The sequence below is a fragment of the Balaenoptera borealis genome (assembly GCF_965194805.1).
Source record: "Balaenoptera borealis genome assembly, chromosome: 2".
NCBI lineage: Eukaryota > Metazoa > Chordata > Mammalia > Artiodactyla > Balaenopteridae > Balaenoptera > Balaenoptera borealis.
Genome location: NC_138867.1, coordinates 103,298,845 through 103,322,635, shown reverse-complemented (window position 1 = coordinate 103,322,635; position 23,791 = coordinate 103,298,845). Strand labels below are relative to the sequence as shown.

At 44.8% G+C, this 23,791-nt stretch overlaps 1 protein-coding gene across 3 annotated transcripts in view; it reads right to left on the bottom strand.

Moving 5' to 3' along the window:
• PRDM6 (PR/SET domain 6) overlaps nt 1–23,372 on the bottom strand; it is a 100,793-nt gene extending 77,421 nt beyond the window's left edge. For 2 of the 3 annotated variants that reach the window (XM_082380709.1, XM_082380711.1), the window contains exons 1-3: nt 22,999–23,372; nt 21,883–22,507; nt 12,606–12,913 (exon numbers count right to left, since the gene is read on the bottom strand). In XM_082380709.1, the coding sequence (XP_082236835.1) occupies nt 12,606–12,913; nt 21,883–22,492 (918 nt within the window). In that variant the 5' untranslated portion in view covers nt 22,493–22,507; nt 22,999–23,372. Of the gene's footprint in view, nt 1–12,605; nt 12,914–21,882; nt 22,605–22,998 lie in introns of those variants that run through there. The other variant, XM_082380710.1, reaches the window with a different exon arrangement.
• Nucleotides 23,373–23,791: the final 419 nt, after the last annotated feature.

The following is a 23,791-nucleotide window of genomic DNA, read 5'->3' as shown; positions in this document are numbered from 1 at the left end:
GCCAAAAATGTTAGGCTCACAGGCCAAAAAGGAGAATGAGAGAACGGTAAGTTAAGGATAAGTGGATTCCTATTTGAGGAGGTGTGAGGTGGCCGCCATTAGTGAACTCAATTTGAAACAATGTCAGGATACCTAAATGGAGATGTCCCACAGACAAGCCAGGATAGAGGACTTCAGACCCAGTGTGGGAAACGGAGTCTGAGAGCCACCTCTCACAGGGAACAACTGAAACAGTAAGAGCAGGTACGGTACGCTGTGATCAGAATACAGGCTGCATCCTCCCTCAACGGGCAGAAATGGGAACCCGAAGAGGAAGACAGAAAACAACCAGCACGTTTGCAGATAAAGTTAGCATATGGAAAATTTACAGACTGCAAATCACAAATATCATGCAAGGAGTATATGGCCTCTCTACGATACAGGGTTGCACAGAAGGGGCTGGCAGGAGACATGGAAAGGACAGTGCCGTCAGATGTAGTGCTGGTAAGAGCCGAGGGAGTGAAGGTGTCTGCTTGCAGTCACACAGCTCACACCCAGTGAGGGCTGGAACTCAGGCCCTGTGAACGCCACCAAATGCCTTCCAGAGGGCCACCTCCTCCTGAAGCACACCTTGATTGCTACGGGGCTAATTACACACTGCAGCTGACACGCAGTGGAAAGCTTTCTGCCTTTTTGGCTGCTTCCTTATACCTGGCCAGATGGACTTCAGAAAGACAGAAAATATGAAAGTCAGGGAAGTCCATTTTGCTATCTGTTAGTAGTTCTTTAATATTTATATCTATTTTTATCTGTCTATTTACTTATCTTGGGGTGTGGGTGGTAAGGGAGGAGATTGGAAATGCCCAGAGATTAGCAAGGTGTAGCAGGAATGAAAGCAAAGGGTGAGACTAGAATTAACATAGGAACAGATGAGACCAGATATAGAAGGGAAACCGAAGAGATATGCCAGGTTTGCTCAAGATCAGCCAAGACAAGGGAAGAAGCACGAAGGGAAGCTGACAACCTCAGGAGTAAGGCCGAGAAAGGTGGAGCTTGGCACTTCGTTTCTCAAAGTGCAGTTCTAGCACCACGTGGGACATTGGTTCAGAAACTTGATTCCTGGGTCGCAATGCAGGACCACTGACTGAATCAGAATCTTTTGGGGGCAGGTCTCCAGACTGAATTTTGCTGGGCTCCCTGCACCTGGAGATTCTTGTCTCCAGGATGTGAGAGTTTAAGAATCACTGAGCTAGAAGAAAAATCACTGAAAATATAGTTATTATTCTTTTCTTATTGTGGTAAAATACACATAAAAGTTACCATATAGTTTAGTAGTGTTAAGAATATCCACAATATTGTACAATCAACCTCCAGAACTTTTTCATCTTGCAAAACTGAAACTTATACCCATTACAGACTGTTTAATGGCTTTGCTAAACCTCTGCTAACTATCCTAGCTTTGGAGCTGATATGTAGCCCATGGAGCACAGATACAACTGTAGGCATCCAGGTTTATGAGGCAGGGTCTAAGCTGGATTGGTTGTCAAATATTTTGACTATCACCCCTGATTAGATTATCATCAAAGTAAAAACTCCAGATAACATAAGAGATATGGTTACTATTCAATAAATATATATTAGAAAAATATTAATTTCAGTTTCATTTTTGTTCTCTATGACAAGTTTTGGTAATTATGTTTATTTTTTCATTTAAAATTTTCTGTCACTTGGAATTCTTGCTTTGCATGTGATCAACACTGACACACATTCATAAGTTGTATAATGTACTATTATGTAGGTATTCACTGGTACACACATAGCTGCACACACAGTTTTATGGACAGTGGCAAAAGTGCCACTATGTTAATTTGTTGTCATTTAATATTTATTGACAAGTCACGATATGCTGGGCATTGAGATGTTTTTCTATTCAGAATTCAATATCCAGGGTCAAACCTACCTAATGAATTGCTCCTGATTCAAGGTCCATGGTCAAAAGACCTTCAGGTTTAGGGCTGCTTGGTGATTTTACTAAGTCCTTCCCCTTGCATGTTCATATTGCAAGTCAGTTCTCTGTTGTGAGGATTATGAGTGACCATTTCACTTACTGAAATCATGTACCTCTAGGAAATGTTCTTTATGTGTCTAATATTTGTAGTCACCCTGTTGCCCTCCATTAGAAATGTTCTTTTAAAAATTAAAGCCAGCGATGATTTTTTGTACATCCATGTTGTATGGTATCCCCTTAATACATAATCCTTTCTTACTTGTAAGCAGTGCTAAATAAATTTGCATTTAACTATTAAGCCTGATTTTATAGTAAGTAATTAAATCCAAACTGTGTATCATGGGCTACCATGTACAATCTTTTGTTTCCACAGACAAATAATGAGATTCTTTATTACTATATGCAAGTCCACTACAGAGTTAAAAATTATTATTAAAACCCCAATCGAAAAAGGGAAAATCTCTTTTGTTAAACAAGCATCATAAATATTGTCACTCTAATTTGTGTAATAGTACAATACGGCTCTCTTTTACATATGGAGAAATAAGAGGTACAAAGAAATTAAGTAGTTTCCCCCAAGTCTCACACACAGCTACATAAATCAAGGAGTCTTCTTACTTAGAAAAGCATTTCAAAGAGATTTGATTCTTTTTTGTTAATACCTTGATGTATTAAAAAGAAACACAAAAATTTTTTCCTTCCTCCCTGAGGACTATGAAAATCTCCCTATAGATCTCAGAAAGGCTCTGGTCTTATTAAAGATGTGCTATAAAGCATGAAAATATCAGTAGAAATGCTTCTATAGTATCAGTAGGGTCTGCAGACTGTTAATGAAATTTCCCACCAGGAAAGATACAGAGAGCGGAGGGTGGGACTAGACACAAAATCAAAATCTATTCATGGGTGAGCCAAATTTAAACATCTGCAGGAGATCCTATGCAAACAGTGTCATTAGTTGCTGCTTTTAAAATGTGTTTTGCAGTATCAAGGAGCTAGCACAAGTATCTTTTAGCAAAACTGTGATTCAATGTATATACAATGCATATACAAACAAAGGTATATTACATTACATAGTCATCTCTCAAAAGACCATTATAAAGATTGTCAATAATGGTTACCACTGGTTTATACTTTCATATAGTTTAAACTTCTTATGTTAAGAATTATTTTTAATAGAAAAGTTCATTTCTACCATTTTAAAGTTTAGCAATTAGATTTTCTACTTTGTAGATTATCCAGGTCACATTTTAAATTGTAATTAATTGCAATAAATTGAAATTAAGTGTTTTCCTCAGTAGACCAATATTTTTCAGGACTCTCTCTCCCAGGAACTATTTGTGCATTTTGTATATCAAAAATAAATTTTAATATTAGTGTGGGACAAACACAACAGGTTCTAAAAACATTATATTCTAACCTAGAATTTATTTACGGGTTATCTACCATTTTGGAGTTTGCAAGGATATCTAGGAATTTAGTACTGTTGCTTTTGCGATAAACATTAATATTCCCAAGTGTGCTAACAACACTTGAGGCCCTGGTTTTTTACAAGATACTGAAAACATGACTTGATTACATTTAATTTGATTCCAATTATAAAAAGCACTTAAGAACTTTCTACTGAATTAGATTACACCGAATGTTTCTACAGACACTTCATTATCTGAGGCAGGTTTAATTTAAAATGATCACAGAGAGTGAAAAACACTGTTCATTTTAATAAAATGGGCTTAATCCCATATCATTATTTCACAATTGCATGCTGTAGGTGTTGGTTTATTAAATAAATTTACAAGGGGACTGGCAAAAACACCTATAAAACTGAGTGCTTCGTTCAGAGTTCCCCCGAGACAGATCTAGTCACACGGCTTTTAAGTCTTAACAGAAACCAGAATACTGTGTAAAAAAAAATTTAAATAAAAATGAAGAGATCATATCAAGACACTGAACTGAAACACTGCCTTTTTTACTCAATTTTTAAGTAGTGAATTTTACAACTAATCAAAAATGAAAATGAACTTCTGACTTACAGTATTAAATAACAGTAGCCAAATAACTGCAAAGTGCCCCCAAGCCACAGGACTTCCCAAAAAATATATATTCAATTTAAAACAAAGAACTACCTTGAGATCAAATTATTACATATTCAAATCAGGACAAACTGAAAATTTTTTGCCTTCCCAACAGTGTTAAACAATTTTCTAAAGTGTTATTGTTTTACAAGCCCCAGTTTGTGTTAGAGTTCCAAAAGGGGAAAATTATGATTAAAAACAAAATGATGATTGAAAACAAATGTCTAAAGTTAGTTATTCTGTACTAAGCATAAACTGCACGGCCAGCTTTCATTGGATAGAGCTCTGCAGATACATTTGGCATGCCCATCTCTGATATTTCAGAAATAAAGACAACTTTGTGGTTTGTGGTTAATGATTAAACACCAAGTGAACTTGTGTGCATTCTTATATAGGAAAATCTGCACCATTTTGAGCATTTCACACTTGTAACAATGTCTTTATTAGGCTTTCCAGAATTAATTGACCTAAAATCCAGTGACTCTCTGATATATCTATTGGGTAATTAGAACTCTAAGGACCAACAAATAAAACACATTATTGACTTTTAGATCTTCAATCAAACAAATATTTACAGATGCAATTTGCAAAAATTATTTCCTTTTAAGTTGGAAACATCTCAAAATCTGTGCTACTGGTCTGAAGCATATCGGGATCATCAATACCCTCCCCACAAAGTATGATTAAAATATAAAAACAGTGCTCCAACCTTTTTTTTTTTTCCTTAACATTTTTATTGGAGTATAATTGCTTTACAATGGTGTGTTAGTTTCTGCTTTTTAATAAAGTGAATCAGTTATACATATCCATATATCCCCATATCTCTTCCCTCTTGCATCTCCCTCCCTCCCACCCTCCCTATCCCACCCTTCTAGGTAGTCACAAAGCAGTGAGCTGATCTCCCTGTGTTATGCGGCTGCTTCCCACTAGCTATCTCTTTTACATTTGGTAGTGTATATATGTCCATATATACACTACCACTCTCTCTTTGTCCCCACTTACCCTTCCCCCTCCCCGTGTCCTCAAGTCCATTCTCTAGTAGGTCTGCGTCTTTATTCCTGTCTTGCCCCTAGGTTCTTCATGACCTTTTTATTTTATTTTTTTTTTAGATTCCATATATATATGTTTGCATACGGTATTTGTTTTTCTCTTTCTGACTTACTTCACTCTGTATGACAGACTCTAGGTCCATCCACCTCACTACAAATAACTCAATTTTGTTTCTTTTTATGGCTGAGTAATATTCCATTGTATATATGTGCCACATCTTCTTTATCCATTCATCTGTCGATGGACACTTAGGTTGCTTCCATGTCCTGGCTATTGTAAATAGAATGCTACAACCTTTAAGAGCAACCCACACCTACCCTCACAGCCTAGGTGAGTCTCCTCTGAAGACAAATGAAACTTCATAATTATAAGCTTCTTTGAAATCAGTCTGCCTGACCTTGAGACCAAGAACAGAAGCGGGGTGAGGAATACTGACCTGGTTTAGTGACCAGTAGCTACAGATATCAGAATGTGCTTGTTGTCAATGATCGTTGCTGAAATCTGCCTGTACCACACTGGAACAATCAATTTTGTAAATGACTGCAATAATCAAGGAAATTGCCTAATTTATAAATCCTTGCATACAGCATTTTAATGGATTCTTCCATTTTAATGCTGATGCCTTCAGAGTTAAATGAATTGTTGTCCAGGCTGTCATTACACAAAATGATAAAAACATTTGTCTGGTGGGGAAACCACATTTCATGGATATTCAGACCCTCAACCCATAATCACTCATTAGTGACTTCCATGAAAGTTTCACCCTGCTGAGCCCCAGGAAGAGCAAAAGAACAGGCTTATCTGTCTCTCTGCCTTGGTAGAAAGCCCTGTTACAGTTTTGCAATTTAAACAAATTACCTTTCACCGAACTGTAACGCACTGGATGTGTCTCCCAGTTCCGACAGCCCCATATTTTAATAGCTTTTTTCTCTCTCTCTCCTTTCTAATGCTAGGGGCATTTTTTACCACCCAACTCAGAATCAGCAGGCTCTGCCGCTCTGAACTCCCAGATCGTGAAGCATATCGACACGATGATGCTGGATGCACCACAGCTAATGGGTGGCATCCCAACCCTTACAGGTAAATTTACAGACTCCACCTGGAAACCCAGACTGCACACTTAGCTCTTTCCCTAAGCCCACCACACAGAGATTGCTCTTCTCAGTTAAACCTTGGCCAATTGATTCCAGCCAATAGTGTGCTGTCAGTACTTTACTTACTGCTCAATCTCACTAACCTGACATTTATGGTGCACTGATTGGCCTCTGTCAGTGGTGCTGGTTGTAAATTCACTTTGAAAAGCTTTGTGTTAACAGCCTTCAACCAGGCTCCAAGAAGAGTACGAACAGGCAGCCTGACAATTGCTCGACCTCCTGCCCTTATTACAGTGAGTAAATCAGGGTTTGAGCCATTAGGCTGGAGCCTGGGGCCTACACAAAAAGGATTGACATGACGAAAGGTCAACCTCTGTCACACATGTGTAACAATTTGGATAATGGAATTCTGTAACTTATCTGAGCGAGGTGGCAAATGCTTACAAGGAAAAGTATACACTGTTCTGGCTGCTCTGGCTTTTATGCTAAGTAGTTATACGGGAGTCTGTATTTCTTGTGTAAATACACAAGGAATGTCTGAACTCATGAAATTGTGGAGTATATATGATTCTAAAAAAGAAAAAGAAAAAAGGAGAGCAAGGCAGTCTCATAGTGGTCCCACGCACAGCACTTTTTAGAAAAGCCAAACACCAATGTATCACATCCACCCTCTGAGAAAAGAGGATTTTGATACTGTGGACATGATTCCTCAGCTGAGTAATAGGCAGTTTTCCATATTCAACCAAAAATGTTTAAAACTCATAATATTATACGACAACTACAAGTGGTTTCTGGGTAACACAGTAGATTTCCTTGAATAATTAAAACTGCCTTAATTGACACAGTGAAATTAAAAGGCTCCCCTGCAGGTTTCTCTGACCCAGTGTTACCAAAATCACATTTTCATCAGATCACTTGCTGCCACGCAGTGACTGGGGACAGCAGATTTCATCTGTCCAGTAACCTCTGCGATTCTGATTTTAATTTCCATACCCTATTTTTAAGGCAGTGTGGAAAAAGGAAAAAAAATTATACAATGTAAGAAAATATGCAGTTATGGACCAAGAAATACTTGTGAATTACTTTCTTCACATGGACCAAATGCTATCAAAAGAAGCAATCTGTAAACAATAGATAAACTGAACTGACCAATGAGAAAAACAGTCCTGCAGATACAGAACACATCATTCTTTATAAAGTATTTGCAACTAAAATACTGTAGTGTCACATGCATATTTGGATTAAACTTCACTAACGAGAATTTCCAAATGGCTGTTATAATTTTTTTTAAAGCAGAGTCATTTTTGGACTTAGAAAACCAAGGGTGGCATTTGGTACATAAACCAAGAGGACCAGGACTTTAAATGGACCTTTTCAAAGCCAACTTTAAGTACTAAGTTTTGATTTTTAACACAATTCTGGAAACCATTTCAAGAGGCGGCAGATGGTTTTACAGTTTATGTAAAACTACAAAATGCTCACACTCGATCAAGTGGGCACCACTATAAAAGGTATCTTCAAATCAAATGAGGCAAAGCCAAAGAGATGCACCAGCTGTTACTCTGCATAATTAAAAACATAATAGTAACATGACTATGGTTTATTTTGAAGGAGACATTATTTGGATTTCATGGAGTCGATATATTCAAAACTAAAATGACAAGCACTCTGCTATATTAAATGATAAATTGCTAAGAAACACAATTTTTACTTCAATGTAGCTGTGACAGCCACATAATTCTGTCCCCTGGTGTTTTGGTGAACAAGGCCAAAATGAGCCCAGGTCTATAAAGCAAAATATGGAGTATACAGTTACAGCACTATCACTGGAACAATTTTTAAGTGATTTTAATTGAATTTAAAAATGATTTTTATTGAATTTAAAATTATTATTTTCAAGTGATTTTTTTCAACATCTAAATATATACAAATGGGTACAGTACTATAGATGGAGTTGGGTCGCTTATGGAAACATATAGAATACACTTAAAATACGAAATCAATTCATTTCCTTCTAGCACCAATTACCTGTGATGGCTTTGAAATATAAACATTTAGCAGCATGTAATATATTTTTAAAATTGGTTTTCATTAATGTCTTTTGACCTAAGCTAAATAGTAATGATGAAAAATAGACCATTTGCTTCAAAGTAAAACTCTTATTAAATCTAAAATATTATGGCACAAAATCAAACCACAAAAAGGACCACATTATGTTATACCCCTTGATTTTCTGAAGAAAAATAATGACGCTTTCTACGTAGTGCAATTGAAAATGAGACACTCAAATTTTACTCAGGCAAAGAGAAATTCTGTAAAATTAGTACCTTGACTGTAATCCTAACAAGTTACTGCATTATTTCAATTAACAGAAAAACTTTTCTAGGGTGAAAATAAGTGCAATTTATTTTGTCAATGTTGGTAAAATTTCTTGTCAAATCAGACTTTGAGTTGAAAGGTTTGAGTAATTCTAGGCTATCTTAAACTGTAACTTAATTTTAAATTTCCGTATTTTCTTCCAGTAGAATTTAAAGTATACACCGTGTACATTCCTCAGGTCCAGTCGTATTAAATTCTGATGTTAAGCAGAAAGGGGAAACCATGTACGACTAGATTAATTTATCTCAAGGGAAAAGGGGCACATTAATAATTGAGATAATGTTTTCATAAATGTTGGAATCAAATGTGCCTTTTCACTTCTTTATTAGAAAACACATTAGGACGAAATTATCTCACTCTCATCAATAAGACCTAATTGCTGAGAAAGACTATGTTTTCTTTGCAAAACATTCAGAAAGATCTTTCCCGTTATGGCCAAATAGCTAGAAATATATCATGCATTCAAGTCTTGCTGGAATACAGGTATATAAGCAAGGCAAGTGATTGCTTAATCCATCCTGTAATATTTCTGTTTTAAAGTATCTGAACTTATTATTTTTTTGTAAAACACATTAGAATTCTGAGTCTAAAAGAAATTGGCCCAAAAAAGGACTAATAATTTGGCTTTTAGCTTGTTAACCTCCTTAAACTACAAATACCCAAAAGAGTCAAAACATAATGAAGGTAGTGGAATGATATTTAACTTTCTTTAAATTGTATTTTTATGAACCAGGATTTTACATAAAGAAAATATTAACTAAAAGATGATAGCACACTTACAAACCAATCAAACAAGCTCTCCGTAAATGATATATGTTAAATATTTTAAAATGATTTTTCTACAAGAAAAAAAAAGAGCTTTTAATGATTCAACAAACGGAGTAACTAAAGTGAATCTGATTGTTTCTGTAATAAGCCTTCATGTGTATAATAAAGTACAACCTTACTAAAAACAATGAACTGTAAACTGAAACAAAAATCCATCATCTACTTGGAAACAGTGACGGGATTAGCAATCCATTTATTGTACTGAAATAAAGATAAGTAACCTTGGTAAGATCCATCAGGACCTGAGTATTGAACTCTAAATATAAAGACATTTCTTCACCTGCAAGTGACTTGAAAAAAAATGTGAGAAAGAGAAACAATTCCAGTTGACTTTTTAAATGAAATAGTCATGATCGATTGTTTTTAATTTTTTCAAGATCTGCTTTATGTCGATCTGATAGTCTGGAAGATATCTTTAAAAGTATGTTTTCAAAATGGATAATTATTACATGAGTCATTAAACAATTATTGCCAAAAGTTTCCTATAGACCTACAGTGTATTCCAATTACTGATTCTTTCTAATATAAAAAATATAATAATTAAAAATTTTTCACAATAAAATTTAGATTTGAAAGGAAAGACTAAAATCTGAGGAACAATCCAACATTTAGAATTTTCCGTTATAAATGTAACAATTCAAATAGTCACATTTTATAAAAATAATAAATCATAATGCTTAAAAATTAAAAATAAACTTACACTTCACATCTTAAAAATAATTATACTAGTAAAACTCTGAAACCTATTAAATAAGTATTTTATCTTACACATGGACATTGGCACTAAGTTACCTGACCCTGGTCGGTCACATTTATATGATCTCCCAGGAGTCTGAAACATATTACATGGCCTCAGTTTTAATATCCCTTCAATCCCCTAAATGCATGTTATTGTAACTATTCTTACAGATGATAAAAATAAATAGATTATGTCCTTTTTAGAAGCAGATCATTCAAGCATAAACTCAGCAAGTCTTTTTTTGTAACACAGAACCAAGTCTATGTACCACCCCCCAACACACTCAACTCACATACCCTAAACAGCAGGTAAAACTCCCTTTATATCCACCAAAGTATCATCAACAACAACAAACTAATTAAATTCCCCAGTCTCTTTGCTACAACAGAATTTTAACTTCATCAAGTACAAGTAAAGGTGCAGAAAAAAGGCTCCATAGTTTTCAGTATTGATATACAGCATCATATTCTATCTGTATAGTGGTCTCCTGCCAACATCCCAATCATTCAAAGCCTTTTAGGAAAACAAAAACCAACAACTACAATAAGCTATGGGATTTTTTTCATATTTATGGCTTTGTCCCCTGGCACTCTAAAAATAAACAGGCACTAAACCCAAGGCATCAGAAGGCAATGTAATAGTGCTCAGTTTTAACATTTTCAGATAGAACAAATCTGTACCACTAAGCAATTGCTTTACGATTTCCTCAGAAAAGTATTGGCAGATCTTTAACTGTATGGTATAGAGTTCCTAATATCACTGGAACACGAAAAGTGAATGGAATTGTTTTATAAACTTGAAACCACAGTGGAGGTAACAACTAATTAGTCAAAAACAAAAACCAACTAGAAAATATTTCAAAACCAGATGCTTTATTTCCCACATGTCAGTTTTTCCTATCCAAAAGCTCTGAAGTCTAACTTGACTCAATGTATTGACCATTTTCTCCTGGCCCATTTCCCTATATAAAATTTCTGTTTAAAAAAAAAAAGCACTATTTGGCAACATAAATATGCCTCTTTTTTTCCCTCATTCAAGAATTCTATTCTGAAAGATTAAAAACGTATAATTGTTTTCCAGTAATAATTTCACAACAGTTTGGGTGTGAAATGGAACCTGGGCGCCTGGGCACAGTGCAGTGCACCAGTGGATAACTGTAGGGTACACCGCCCATTGGCCACCATGTGGTCATCTTGGGCTGCTTGGCTATGAGCTCATAGATTTAGCCCCTCCCCTTTAATCAAAGGCAGCTCTGCAGACACAGGCCTTAGTACCCCACTGCCAATAGTCATACAAGCGTTCTGGAGACCAAGTCATAGTGCTGGCCAGAGTGGGTGCTCAGCAAAAATCTGAGTGGATTATTGAATCGCATGAGTTTAGTTAGTGACTATAAGGCAACTTGCAGTGGAAAATGATCATCTTGCAGGCTACTGAGCCAAGAGTGGGGGGCAAGCTGTTGCAGAAATGAGCCATTAATGGAGCCTTAAGGTCCATGCCAACTTGGCCCCTGGCATTTAAAAAAGTTTGTCTTCTGGCAAATCCCACTCCATTATATTGCCTGGCCTCAGTCAGATGTACATATTGCTTAAGAGTAAGACTTCTGGCACCTTATTTTCATAAATAACTCTCCATGGTGGGAGTATCTAAAACTGGTGTGGGGAAAACCTACATTAAGGGTCTGTCTCTTCCAGAATGGACCTCAATAATCAACCATGAAGCTTTGAGACAAATCTCAGGTTAATAGTTTTCAAATACGTTGCTGACTTTTAAGTAATAGCATCAGGTAAGATTGTACCATTGAAGTACTATCAAATGGGTTACACCAAACTGCTCAGAGTTTTCCTACAGTACCTTGTTGAAGACTGAATAACTGTACTTTGTCAGAAAAAGCATAATTTGTGGTATCTGATTCACAGTATGATTTTGCTTTACTTTGGGCACTGTGAAAGTTGTGAAAGATGTTACAGTCTCTCACATTCAGCGTTTACCAAATTGTTTTTATCTGAGAAAATGAACCTGGCTCTCCTTCCTCCTGTTGATGCTTATGTTCTTTCTTGCCCAGTGGGCAAAAACAAAAACAACATGTTGGAAGAGCTTAAAATAGGGCACAAAATTCACCTAGCTCACATCCCAATGCCCAATCTCCTCTGTTCTATCTCCTCAGGTGTTTTCTCTTTTTCTCAAGACCAAGGGAGACAACAGTCAAATCTATCACAGCTAGAATGGAAGCTTGTTATGGTGATTCCATCTTCAGAAACCTGTAAGCCCTGTCTTCCTGGCTGGGTTGCTGTAGTGCGGGGCCTGGCTCTGCACCTCTTCACTGCAGGTGCTGCAAATACCAGGCATCTGCGTGACCAGAGAAATCGAGCCTCCACTACCCTCTGGGGAACAAGGGAGGCTCTCTGCCGGCCAAACCTCCAGCTGGGTGGCAAGGTTCTCGGTGGCGGCCGACTTACCTCCCAGAGATGCTGCGTGCTCCTCACGGCGCCGGCCTGCACCTTCTCCGGGGGCAGGAGCACGCCCTGGAAGGGCCCAATCCAGGTGCCCTGCTGGATCCTCTGCGCCGCGCAGATACCGTAGGCCAGGCCGGGCACGGTGCTGGTGCACAGACACACCTCCCGTGGCAGGTCCCGAAGCCACTCGGGCAGCTCCGGAGGGGGCGCGGCGGCCGCGGCGCTGCTGGTACCCACGAGCCGGCGCAGCGAGTGCAGCGGCCCGTGCATGGGGCACTCGCCGTTGCGGTTGTCCGCGCACATGTCGCAACCTGCCAGAGACACGCGAGAGGGAGGGAGGAAAGGGAGAGGGTTAACCCCGGGTAAACCCCGCGCCAACAGCATCCCCGCCCGGGTGAGCCACCTGCGAGGGAGGTGACGCCGGAGGGCGCCGAGGCCACTGGGAGCAGGGGGAGAGGTGACCCGACGCGCTCCCTTGGAATTCGTCGCACCCAAATCCACCTGGCACAGGGTCGAGGCCCCGGGCGCCTCCAAAAGCCTCCCTAGTTGGGTGCGGACGGCGTTGTGGTCTCCAAGGAACCGATGGCTCTAGGCTTTCCTCCCCGGCCTCTGCCCCTTTCTCTCCCTCTTCCCTTCTGCCTCCGGCTCCCTCTGACCCTCTCCCCTGTTCCCTCGGGTTCTCTCTCTCAGCGGTGTTTCAAAGTGTATTTATCGTTGTACCAAGAGAAAAGGCGGTCTCTCGACCAATCTGATATCTCGGAGAGATTCTACCTTGGTCGCCAGGGTATGTCTGGTTTTCCTTTCTGTACAGTTATAGAAGAGACTTTCAAAATCACCAGAGCAGGTGGGCGACCGGTCCGGCGCTGCACGCCACCCCCACTCCTCGACCCACGCTCCCCTCCCGCGAGAACGTCCACGCGAGTGGGCGGAGCCGGCCTTGGCCTCGCGGAGCCCCAGTTCTAGGCCCCGGCCACAGAGGGCGCACTGGCGCTAGGGTCTCTCGAGCGCCCCGGCAGCGCCCGCTCCGGGCACTCCAGCCAGGTGGGGACGGGTAGGGAAAGGGGGGGGCTGTTCTGTCGGGTTTGGGGTGCCCTGTGCGTGCGTGCAAGCTCTTCCCGGAAGCCCGCCCCCCAAAACACCAACAGCAAATTTAACGATCAAGATAATGGGTCTTTAATGATGAGGATAAAGGTTCAATGGAGAGGGCCCCAAATCCTGCCCAGACGGTTGAGCCCGAGGCTAAATGCGATTATTTTGCGTTATAAATTAAGTGAGAGCTGTAGTAAAGCCCACTCTCTCCTATGTTCCTCAGAGCAGCCGGCGCGCGAGGGGACCCCCACCCTCTTGGGCGGCCGGCCGTGGACCTCCAGTGTCCCTCGACTCAAACTGGGCAGGAACAGGTCAAGCAGCCGCGGGAAGCAGGCCTGCGGCGACCATGCTGTCGGATCGCAGCGCCCTCCGGGTTATTAATGGGCCTGGCGGAGCCGCCGTGTCTGCGCCCTGGCCTGGCGGACCTGCCTCTGGAAGGCGGCCTCGGCGCCCGCCGGCGAAACCGGCCTCCCTGGCCCAGCTTCCCTGGGGAGCCACGGCGCCCCTGCGCAACAGAGCCCTGTGGCACTGGGCCTGATATCGGGCGAGCCCCGACTGGCGGAGATGGCAAGAGCTGGGCACCAGCGGATGCGCCAGCGCTAGGCGGCGGGTCGCCCTCTGGGCACCTACGCCCAGCCTTGGTCACAGCCAGTCCTGGTGCATCGCCCTGGGTGTGCCCTATCCGTGCTTGAACAATTGAAATGCCCAAAGAACTTGTGACAAGTGAGTCACTGAGGAACCTTCGAGGAACACCTAATCGCAACCCAGCATGGTGTGCGATCCCATTTTGCCATTCGCTTCACGGCGAACTGAAGGTTGACTAGGTGAGTATCCTATTTCATTGAAGAAGGGCTGCAGCCTACGGCGCCTTCCCCTCCAGCAGCTACTCCTCCACTTCCCCCAAAAGAGCCCAGGGAATGAGCGGACCTTTGACCTCAGCTTCTTGAGGGTGTCCCCAGACCTCTCAAGTGAAAAGTAGCAACCTGTTTCTGCAGGTAGTGAAGTGGCCATGCCTCCTAGACCTCCATCACACAAAGGACCCCTCTTTCAGCAACACAAACTAATGTCAAAACTGTGCCAGGCTCTGCTTTTGACCCTAGAGCTAGATGGAGGGAGGTAGTCTCACCCTTACCCTAAGTCAACACCTCCAGAATGCAGACACTTCACACACCCTCTCAAGCTTCTGACTGTGAAAACAAAAACTTTAAGATAAAGGGGGGATAGAAGGAAAAGACAATAAAAACTCACAATTACCAAGTGCCTACTATGTGCCAGACACCTACCTTCAACCAAACAACCACCATATTATCTAAATACCACAATTCCCATTTTGCAGATGAGGCAACTGAGGCTTCATGAGCAATGTAACTTGACCAAGGACCAGAAACTAGAAAGTGGCTGAGAAGGATTCACAATCAAGTCTGCCTGACTCCAAAAGCCTCCAAACCTAGAGATCTAAGATTAATGAAAACTAGGAGAATTTTATATCCAAACTCATAACTCAATCAATATAATTGAAATATTTCACTGAAGTCACTATTTTGGGGCTGCAAAACTGTTGTAGCATGATTGAATTAAAGAGATTTCTCTCTTTTTCCCACACTCTTGGGTTTGGGGAGGTTAACGTAAGAGGATAATTTGAAAAGTAAGTAGATAATGTCCATAATTTTGAATTTTAGTGCCTAACTTCAGAAATGGGCTTTCAGCACCTTAGCAAAAATAGCTTAAAACAAATGACAATAAGCAAAGGCAATATGCCCATAAAAATAAAAATAAATCACCCCAGGGAGTTAACAGACTTTCCCTTTCTGGTTGGCTCAGTGAAACAAAGGGTGAGAAGAAAGAGTATTTGGTATTTCCTCCCTAACAGTCCATACCAGAGATGCCGTCAACTTACAAGATCTCCACAACCTGTAACATCACACCCACTACATCAGCAATAAAATAAGGAGGAAAGGTGCCAACTCCGGCCACCACCCACACAGACAACAAGCACACTCCTGTTATTTGTTATGCATGATAGAGTATGGCTAGTCCTTTCTCTAAGAAGTCCTCTAAAGTACTTCTTCAACTTATTAAATTTCATTTGTCTCCATGAAGTGCTGAAATACTTAATAGTAGCATTCTGCAGAGTGACAAGCTGAGGCTCTCCCAATATGTAGAAGAATACCTGCAGGGTAGGCAAGGCCAACCCACCATCATTTGTCCATCCAGTATAAGTTTTCTTCATTTATAAACCATTTCATGCTATTTCAAAATACTCTACCTGAAAGGCTACGGCAAAATACATGTTATATCCTAATGTTACTGTTTCTTAATACACAAAACTTCCGCCACTGAAAACATGTGGCTTCTGACTTATGTCTTGGAGTCCCAAAGGAGCTTGAGGATGACTAAAACAAGTAACTGATTAGCTGGGGTTGACAAATGTGGCCCAAGCGGACAAACATTCTAGCAGAGTGTTTTCTAGACAGCAAGCCACTAACACCTACATGAAAAGATTTGAGGAAAAAAGTGGGCTAGATGCCTAAACTACACATAAAAAATATATATGTATTATATATATGATACAGCATTCCAGGCCAAACAATACATAGTACGTCTATTTGTACTCATAAAGAATAGGCAAATAAATGTTCCTATTTTCTCTCAAAATCAGGGTAAGTTTTTTCACAACTTCATAATTATTATTCATAAAATGTTGTCTGTATCTGTGAGAGATATTATATTCCCCAAGCAAGATACTTCAAAATGCCATTTTAGCATTAGGGAATGTAAGAGATCATGGTCTCTTCTCTCTCTTGAATAGATCTGTTAATACTCTTGTTTATGGGTCTCTAAGTAAGAGAAGGAGGTATCATCAAGTTTTAGACTTGTTCACCCACTGGCTTCAGAAGGCCAGGCCAAGTGGAGTGAAGACCAGACTTTCACTCTTCCCTCCTTATCCTTCTGTATTGTTTGAATGTTTTTACAAGGGCACGTGCGACTTGTGTAATTGAAAATGGGTCTATTTTAAGGTAAAAGGGGCAAAGCAAGCCAGAGTTCTCTGGTATCTCATTTCTCGTTCTAGGAAAGGTGAAATATAAAACGTCTCAGGGCTCTTTCGCCTTCTCGAGAGGTGGGCAGGAGCGCGTGGACGCAGGCGGAGCGGGGACCCTCGGGACGCGCCTGCCGCGCTGGGCCTTCGCTCCCCAAAGCCTCTCCGCCGCTTTCGTCTGCCCTCACGTGTCCTCCGGGAAGGGAACCGAGGAGCAGCTGAAAAGCCTGTCTCCCCGCCTGGGAGGCGGTAACCGCCCGGCTATAAATTCTCAGCGACCGCCGCCGAGGTCGCGGCCCTCTGTCCCGCAGGCCGAGCCCGGTGGGGGCCGGCGCCCATCGATCGCCGCCCGGTGACGGCGACGCGGCCCCGGGAGTGCCGCCTGCTGGCAGCTCCGCGTGCTTCGTGGTGGGGGCACTGGGCCTTGGGGTCGCCGAGGGCGCCGGCCGACGGGGCCGAGGGCAGGCGGAGCGCTGTGGCTGGGAGTCTCTCGCGCCACAGTTCCACGTCCCCCTCCAGCCCGCACTCCCTGCTTAGCCCTCCTCGCGCCAAGCCACTGGCTGGCTGGGATGGCGGTGGACCGTGCACGGGGTGGGCGCCAGGCCCCCCAGCACTTAATCTGTATGTTGAAGGCCTTGCCCCTTTCCTGCCAGCGGGAGGGTTTTTCTAGGCTCCCGGGAGCGGGTCTAGGAGCAGATCCAGAGGCGAGGCAGGCCCGCTAGGGGAACCGATTGTGGTCTCGCCCCCGCGGGGCGGCCCAGCTCCCAGGAACCTTCTGGGAGCCTCTCTCTAGGCGAGTTTAAGGCTTCCCTACGAATTGCCTACGCGCTGGGCTTTCCCTGCTCTGCCTGGCTGCCGGCTTGGCCCTGGGATCAAGAGGGAGAGACAAAAGGGGGAGGGAAAGAAAGAGGGAGCAAATGTGGGTTTTATTTGTCTCCTGATGACTGTATTAATAAATTAAATGGCAGCGCCAGTGTGTGAAGGTGAGAGAATATTGCGCCGAGATAAACCTCGCCGGCCCCTGCCCCTGCGAGGCCGCCATATACATTGCGGAGATGATGAATAGGAGACGCGAGAGGAGATCGAAGCGGGTCTGGGCTGGCTCCACTCTCTCCGACAAAACTATAGGGCAATTAATTGTGGCTTGTCCCCTCATCCTTCATCTTCTGGTGGCACATATCGATGGAGATTACTGCTGATGAACCGTTTTATCACCTTAAATAAACAGTCGCCACCTCTTCTAACCTCAATCTAATATATGGCTCTATGTTCAGTTTCAGGGCGCTAGATAACGAATGATGTAAAATAGCTAAATTATGTGTGTTACGGGATGAGGCTGGGCGTGCACACAAAAAGAGAGCAAAGAGAAGAAGAAAAAGAGGACAACACAAAAGCACACACAGTGAGGCCGAGCCTCCCTCCCACCGGGGACCAGGTCTGAAATCTCAGTCGCTTGCTGGCCATTGACAGCGGGGAGTAGCGCAGCGAGTGTGCCTTGGCGTAAGGAGAATCCCACTGGTGGGTTACTGGGCTCGGGAGCTTCCCAAACAGGACCTGCGTTTTCCAACTGGGTGGGAAGAGATTAGGGAGGGTCAGAAAACACTCGCCCTCCTTTTCTCTCTTTCCCTGACCTCTCAACCAAACAAACCCCAGATTTCCTTCTCGCCCCAGTATCTCTCCTCAAACCCTTGGAAAGGATGGCGCTACCAACAGGGGAGCCTCGGGCCCAACTCCAACACCTGCGCACACGCCGGTGCTGTTCCCTGCGCAGCAGGCCTCCCCGAAATACGGAGGAGATAAGAGACCTGCAGCTGGGGAAGTTGCGGACTGCCCCGACTCAATTCTCCGCAGAGAGACCCCAGGCGGGATTAGTCCCCTGCTCTCTCCCAGGTACGAGGGAGGAATGTCTTAACCAAAAAAAAAAAAAAGGTATGAAAAGCTAACTGGCTCGGCCGGCTGTCTCCGAACAAACACAAACGTCCGGCGCCCCTCTTGGCCGCTGCTCAATACCTTCCAAGAGTAGTGACAGGGTCTCAAACAACGCACCAACTCCCGGAACCCGAGAAGAGGCCACGGCAACGGAGCCTGACGGAATCAATGGCTTCAGGCAAACCGGCAGCAAATGAGGGCAGTAATACAGGAGGAAGAAAGGTCCCCATCCCCCATTTACATTACACAAGCTCCACCTGACTTTAGAGATAAAGGAAGAGGCAACTAAGCATTGAGAGCCTCAGTGGAAAGCGTACTTCAATCATAGAATAACTTCATACACAGAGTTAGTTAGATATATACTGGAAGAGCTCACCCGGGCCAGCTTGTATAGTTTCTGCTGGTTTTAAATCTTTTTATGTGTGAAAGAGAGCTACAACACCCTTCACTTATGGCATTTGCCATAGGTGGCAATAAAGTTTCAAGGTGAAGGTGATACTGATTACAGGTGTTACTGGGTTGCTGATCTCAGGCAAAAAGTTACTCTTCTAAAAGGAGAAGTATGGAGGCCCCTTTCTTTGCCTTGTAAGAAAAAGAGAATACGACTCAATACGTTTTTAAATACAAAGCAATAAAACGAAGCACTGCTGAGTGGTCACTTCACAGAGTTCTTTTAGAGGGAAAGGGCAATAGACTAAAAGGAAAACTAGGAAGATCTGTGACTGATAAATTAATAGGTGCTTCCCTTCTGCCCGCCTCTCACCCCACCCCCGGCCCACATACAACCTGGGAATGGGGAGAAGCTGTTATTCACCATCTTTCAAGTGATATATCAACTTTCCCTGCCAAGGGAAAAAACAGTTTCGCACTGTTTGCATTTCTGAGTTGTTCTGATCCCCTAGTTAGATTAAACTCAATCGCTTCTCACTTCATCTTTGTAAAACACATCTCATGGTTTCAAATGAGTGCCTACTCTTGCCCAGAGAAGTTCCTGGAAGCATGGCAGACCTAGTCTCCCAGCATTACATGGAGAGCCACCTCAGCTTTCTATTTTCTTTCTCAGTTGCCCTTTAATTAGAGAGCAATGTGAAGCGTAACTCTAATGGGACAATCTGACTTCCCTTCACTCCTGTCCTTGCCCCTGCACTTTGCACACTGAAGCAGTCCAGTCGACTCAAAAGGAGATATCAGAAGGTTAACACAATAGGAAGAATTTGAATAAATCATAATTCATTTCCTCCAGCCACGGAAAAAGGGTACCTAGACAATAAACTAGTTCAATAGCCAAATATTAATTAGGAATCTGTCCCAATTCTTTCTCTGATTAGTCTAGGTTTTTCTCTGGTGAAAATGTATTGAACCTCAAGATTGCACTGTAAACAACACATTTAGCTCAGCGCACAGCCAGGGCTTTGGGGTGCACTGCTGGTGTCTTTTCCAGCACTAATTTAATTCAGAAGAAAAACTGCAAGTCTGCTGAAGCACTCTCAGTCCACAGTGACTATATTTCACTTAGGGGTAAGAAATACCTTTTATGAAAGCATATCTTATTTTTTTAGTTTACATTTTTAAAGAACTGCTTTGAAAACAACACAATCAAGAAATTCAGTAGGAGATAAGTATTTTTTGAAATCCATTAAGACAACATAGTTTTATAAAATTTTCTGGAACTCTGAAATATAGGAATTTTCTTAACTGCAGAGCAAATCTGAGTTGAAACCCTCATTTTAAACCAAATACTTTACCCTCAGACTCTAGAAAGGAAAAAAGTAAATACAACTACTCTTTTTATTAATAATAATTATCTCCATTAGAACAATTATCTCCAACCATTATGAAAAGATTAATACACCTCAATCACTAGGGTCATGCTCAGTGTTTTTAATCAAAGTAATAAATTTGGGAGTCCTTTAAATAACTACAACCTGTAGTTATTTTGCTTTTACAACGAATTAAGAAGCTCACGGATTAGTAGACATTCTGCAAGAAGGGACTTGTTTAAAATAGAATGATCATATACATTTACAATTAACTTTCCTCATACAGAAGCTAGATGAAGGAATGAGACGAAGAAAGAAGCGGAGCGCGGTTTCAAATCCCGTATTGCTTTCAACCTAACTCTTGACCTGCTTTAATGCTCTCTCCTGGGGTCTCTGGAAGTATACTTAGCATTTATTTCAACACATTAAGTGTAAACATAGCATAACTTCTGAAATTACCAAAAAGAATTGGATATAAAAAATAAATAACACATCCTTGATCTTCATTTAGAGTTTTGGTTCAAAACCTGAAAATGGAACTACACTTGGGATCAAGAGTTTGAAATTGTGAATACAGGAACGGAAGCTAGAAGAAAACTGATGTTAATTTAGGCATTTTGTCATTTATTTCGGGAAAAGAAGAGCAAGCTTCTTATACTAAATTACTGTTACCCTCATTAAAAACAATACGTAAGCCGACATGCGTGGCTACGGACTGTAAACGTTTGCAGGGTCAAGGGTGCACGGAGAATGCGGGATCCGCAGGGAACGACCCTGCCCTGAAGCCGGAAATGTTTTCTCACTAAGCAACTGGCATTCTTTTTCTTTTCCTTCTTCTCTAAAATAAATGGTAAACCTAAGAATAATGCCTGCCTGCAGGGAGAGACTGACCCAGTGTCATCCAAAACTCCTACTCCAGCGAGGCCGGGCCAGCCTGCAGCTCCCGGCCGGTCCCCCGACAACCCCGCGGTCCGAAAATGAGCTGACGCAGTTAACCCCAGAAGTAAGATAGCGAGAAGGAGAAATCAGCTCTGGAATCCACGCTCCCCGGGACCGCTAACAGTCCCTGCCCTGTCCCCTCTAAGGCCAGGCCGGGCCGGTCCCCGGACACTCCCATCGCGCGCCGCAAGTACCCGCCCCGCGCGAGGCGCAGTATGCCGCGGGAGGGCTGTGATCTGTACTGCCCGGTCCGCGAGCAACTCGGGTCTTCAAGATTCGGGGCTGGGAAGCAGGGAATGAGCGGAGGGGGAAGAGGTAACCCAGAGGTGTCACCCGGCCGTCCCAACCGTTCTCCTTCCTTCTCTAACCCAGAAAACTTTGGCTACAGTGGTCTGAGAGGTGCGGGCCCGCGGCCTGGAAAGCCCACAAGCCGGTGTCCCCCTCATCCGACCTGCCTCCCGGACCGGCGCCCGCGCTCGACGGAGCCAGCGCCCCGAAAGAGAGCACGCGGGCTGCTGCTACGTACGGTTGTTGGGGTCGCTGGTGTGCTGGTTGAGCGGGATGATCTCCATGCGCTGCTGGCCGTACAGGTAATAGTCCAGCTCCTCCGCGCTGCAGCGAAAGCGCGGGGCGCCCCGGACATCCCCGACGCCGCCGCCGCCGCCGCCGCCGCCTCCTCCGCCTCCGCACTTGGAGGGCCCCGGGCCCGAGGCGGCGCCGAGGCACAGGTCCTTGGGGGGCAGCGGCTCCGAGGCGACGGCGGCGGCGGCCAGAGGCGCGAACACTGGCAGCTGCGCCACGGGCAGGGTCGAGAGACCGGCCAGCGCGGCGGCGGCGGCCGCCGCGGCGGCAGCGGCGCAGGAGGAGGCAGAGGAGGCCGAGGTGGAGGAGGAAGCCGGAGTGGAGGAGGCGGAGGAGAGCGAGGCGGGCCGCGGGCGCAGGCTGTCGGGCTGGGGCTCAGTGCGCTCCGGGGGGGGCGGCGGCTGGAGGGGCTGCGGTGCGCCCAGGGGACCCGCGGCACCGCCGCCCTTGAGCGGGCCGCCGCCGCCGTGCGGGAAGAGTTGCTGCCAGTGCTGCAGATAAGCTGGGTCCACTTTGAGGAATGCCGAGCCGCCGGGGTCTCCGGGCTTCAGCATGTCCGACGCTTCAAGCTGGGGGCAGAGGGCAAAGAGGAGGGCGCGCGTGAGCCGGACTCAGGGCCTGGTGCGAGAGGGGCGGGGAGGACCGCCGCCAAGACCCTGGAGCGAGAGTTTGAGTCCTTGGCTCCGCCGGCGGCAACCCGGTTCGGAGGCTTCCTCCTCCCAATTCGGCTGGGACGCAAAGTTTACTCTGAAGCCGCAGCGCCGCGCGGGGGGAGCTGTGTGCACCCTGCCTTGCCTCCCAGCCCGAGGCGCCCAGCGCCCAGCCGGCACTGTTGAAGCCCGGAGAGAGGGCGCTTCCCAGCAGAACTCGGCGGCAGGACGCAGCCCCCACCCTCTGCCCCCGCCCGGAGCCGACCCGAACTGGAGTGGCGCAGCGCCTGAGCCGCGCTGGCCTCCGGCGCCAGGAGGCGGGACAGTCTCGCCCCCCGCCCCCAGCGCAGGACCTCCAGCCTCCTATTCCCCGGGTCCAAGACCCTCAGCCACAGCCAAGCCTCGCTTACCTGAAAACTCGGAGCCGCCGGCGGGTGCGTGCGTGCGTGTCTCGGTGAGCGTGCGGGAGAGTGTGCGCCCTGGGTACGCTACATGCCCCTGGGCAGCGCGGGATCAGAGCCCTAGAGATCCGCCCGCCCGGGACCCTCCGGGGCCGCAAGCCAGGGATGTGGAGGCCTGCGGTGGGCGTGAGAACAGTTACGCTGAACGCGGGAGTGCGGGCGGACCCGGGCGCCGGAGCCGCGGCGGGCTGCTGCGCTCGGCCGCTGCCGCGTCCCGGCTCCTCCGCTCCACGCTCTGGCAGGCTCCCCGCTGGACACGTGGGTTTTACGACAGCACAAAATACAAGAGTGTGTGTGTGTGTGTGTGTGTGTGTGTGTGTGTGTGTGTGTGTGTGTGTGTGTGTGTGTGTGTGTGTGTGAGAGAGAGAGGGAGAGGGAGAGAGAGAGCGCGCGATGGGGGTGGGGGTGGGGGGAGGCGGGAGGCAGGCCAGAAGAACGGAGGGGAGGGGAGAGGGGAGAAGGAAGTTCTAACTCGGCTGTATCCACACACAGCTCGTGCGCCTCTCCTGCACAAAAACCTCCTCCGCCCTCCCACCCCCCACTTTTTTGTTGGCGTGACGTCTCCCGTTCGCCTGTTGTCTCTTTCTGCCCATGATATGTCTTTTCTAGGTGCCGGCTCACCGCCCTGGTCCTGAAAGCAGTGGAAACGCGGAAACCGGAACGCATCTCGGCACGCGCTCGGGTGTCCGCATCCGGGCGGGCGCGCGCGGCCAGGCGAGAGGACCGAGTCCCCGCAGCGGGT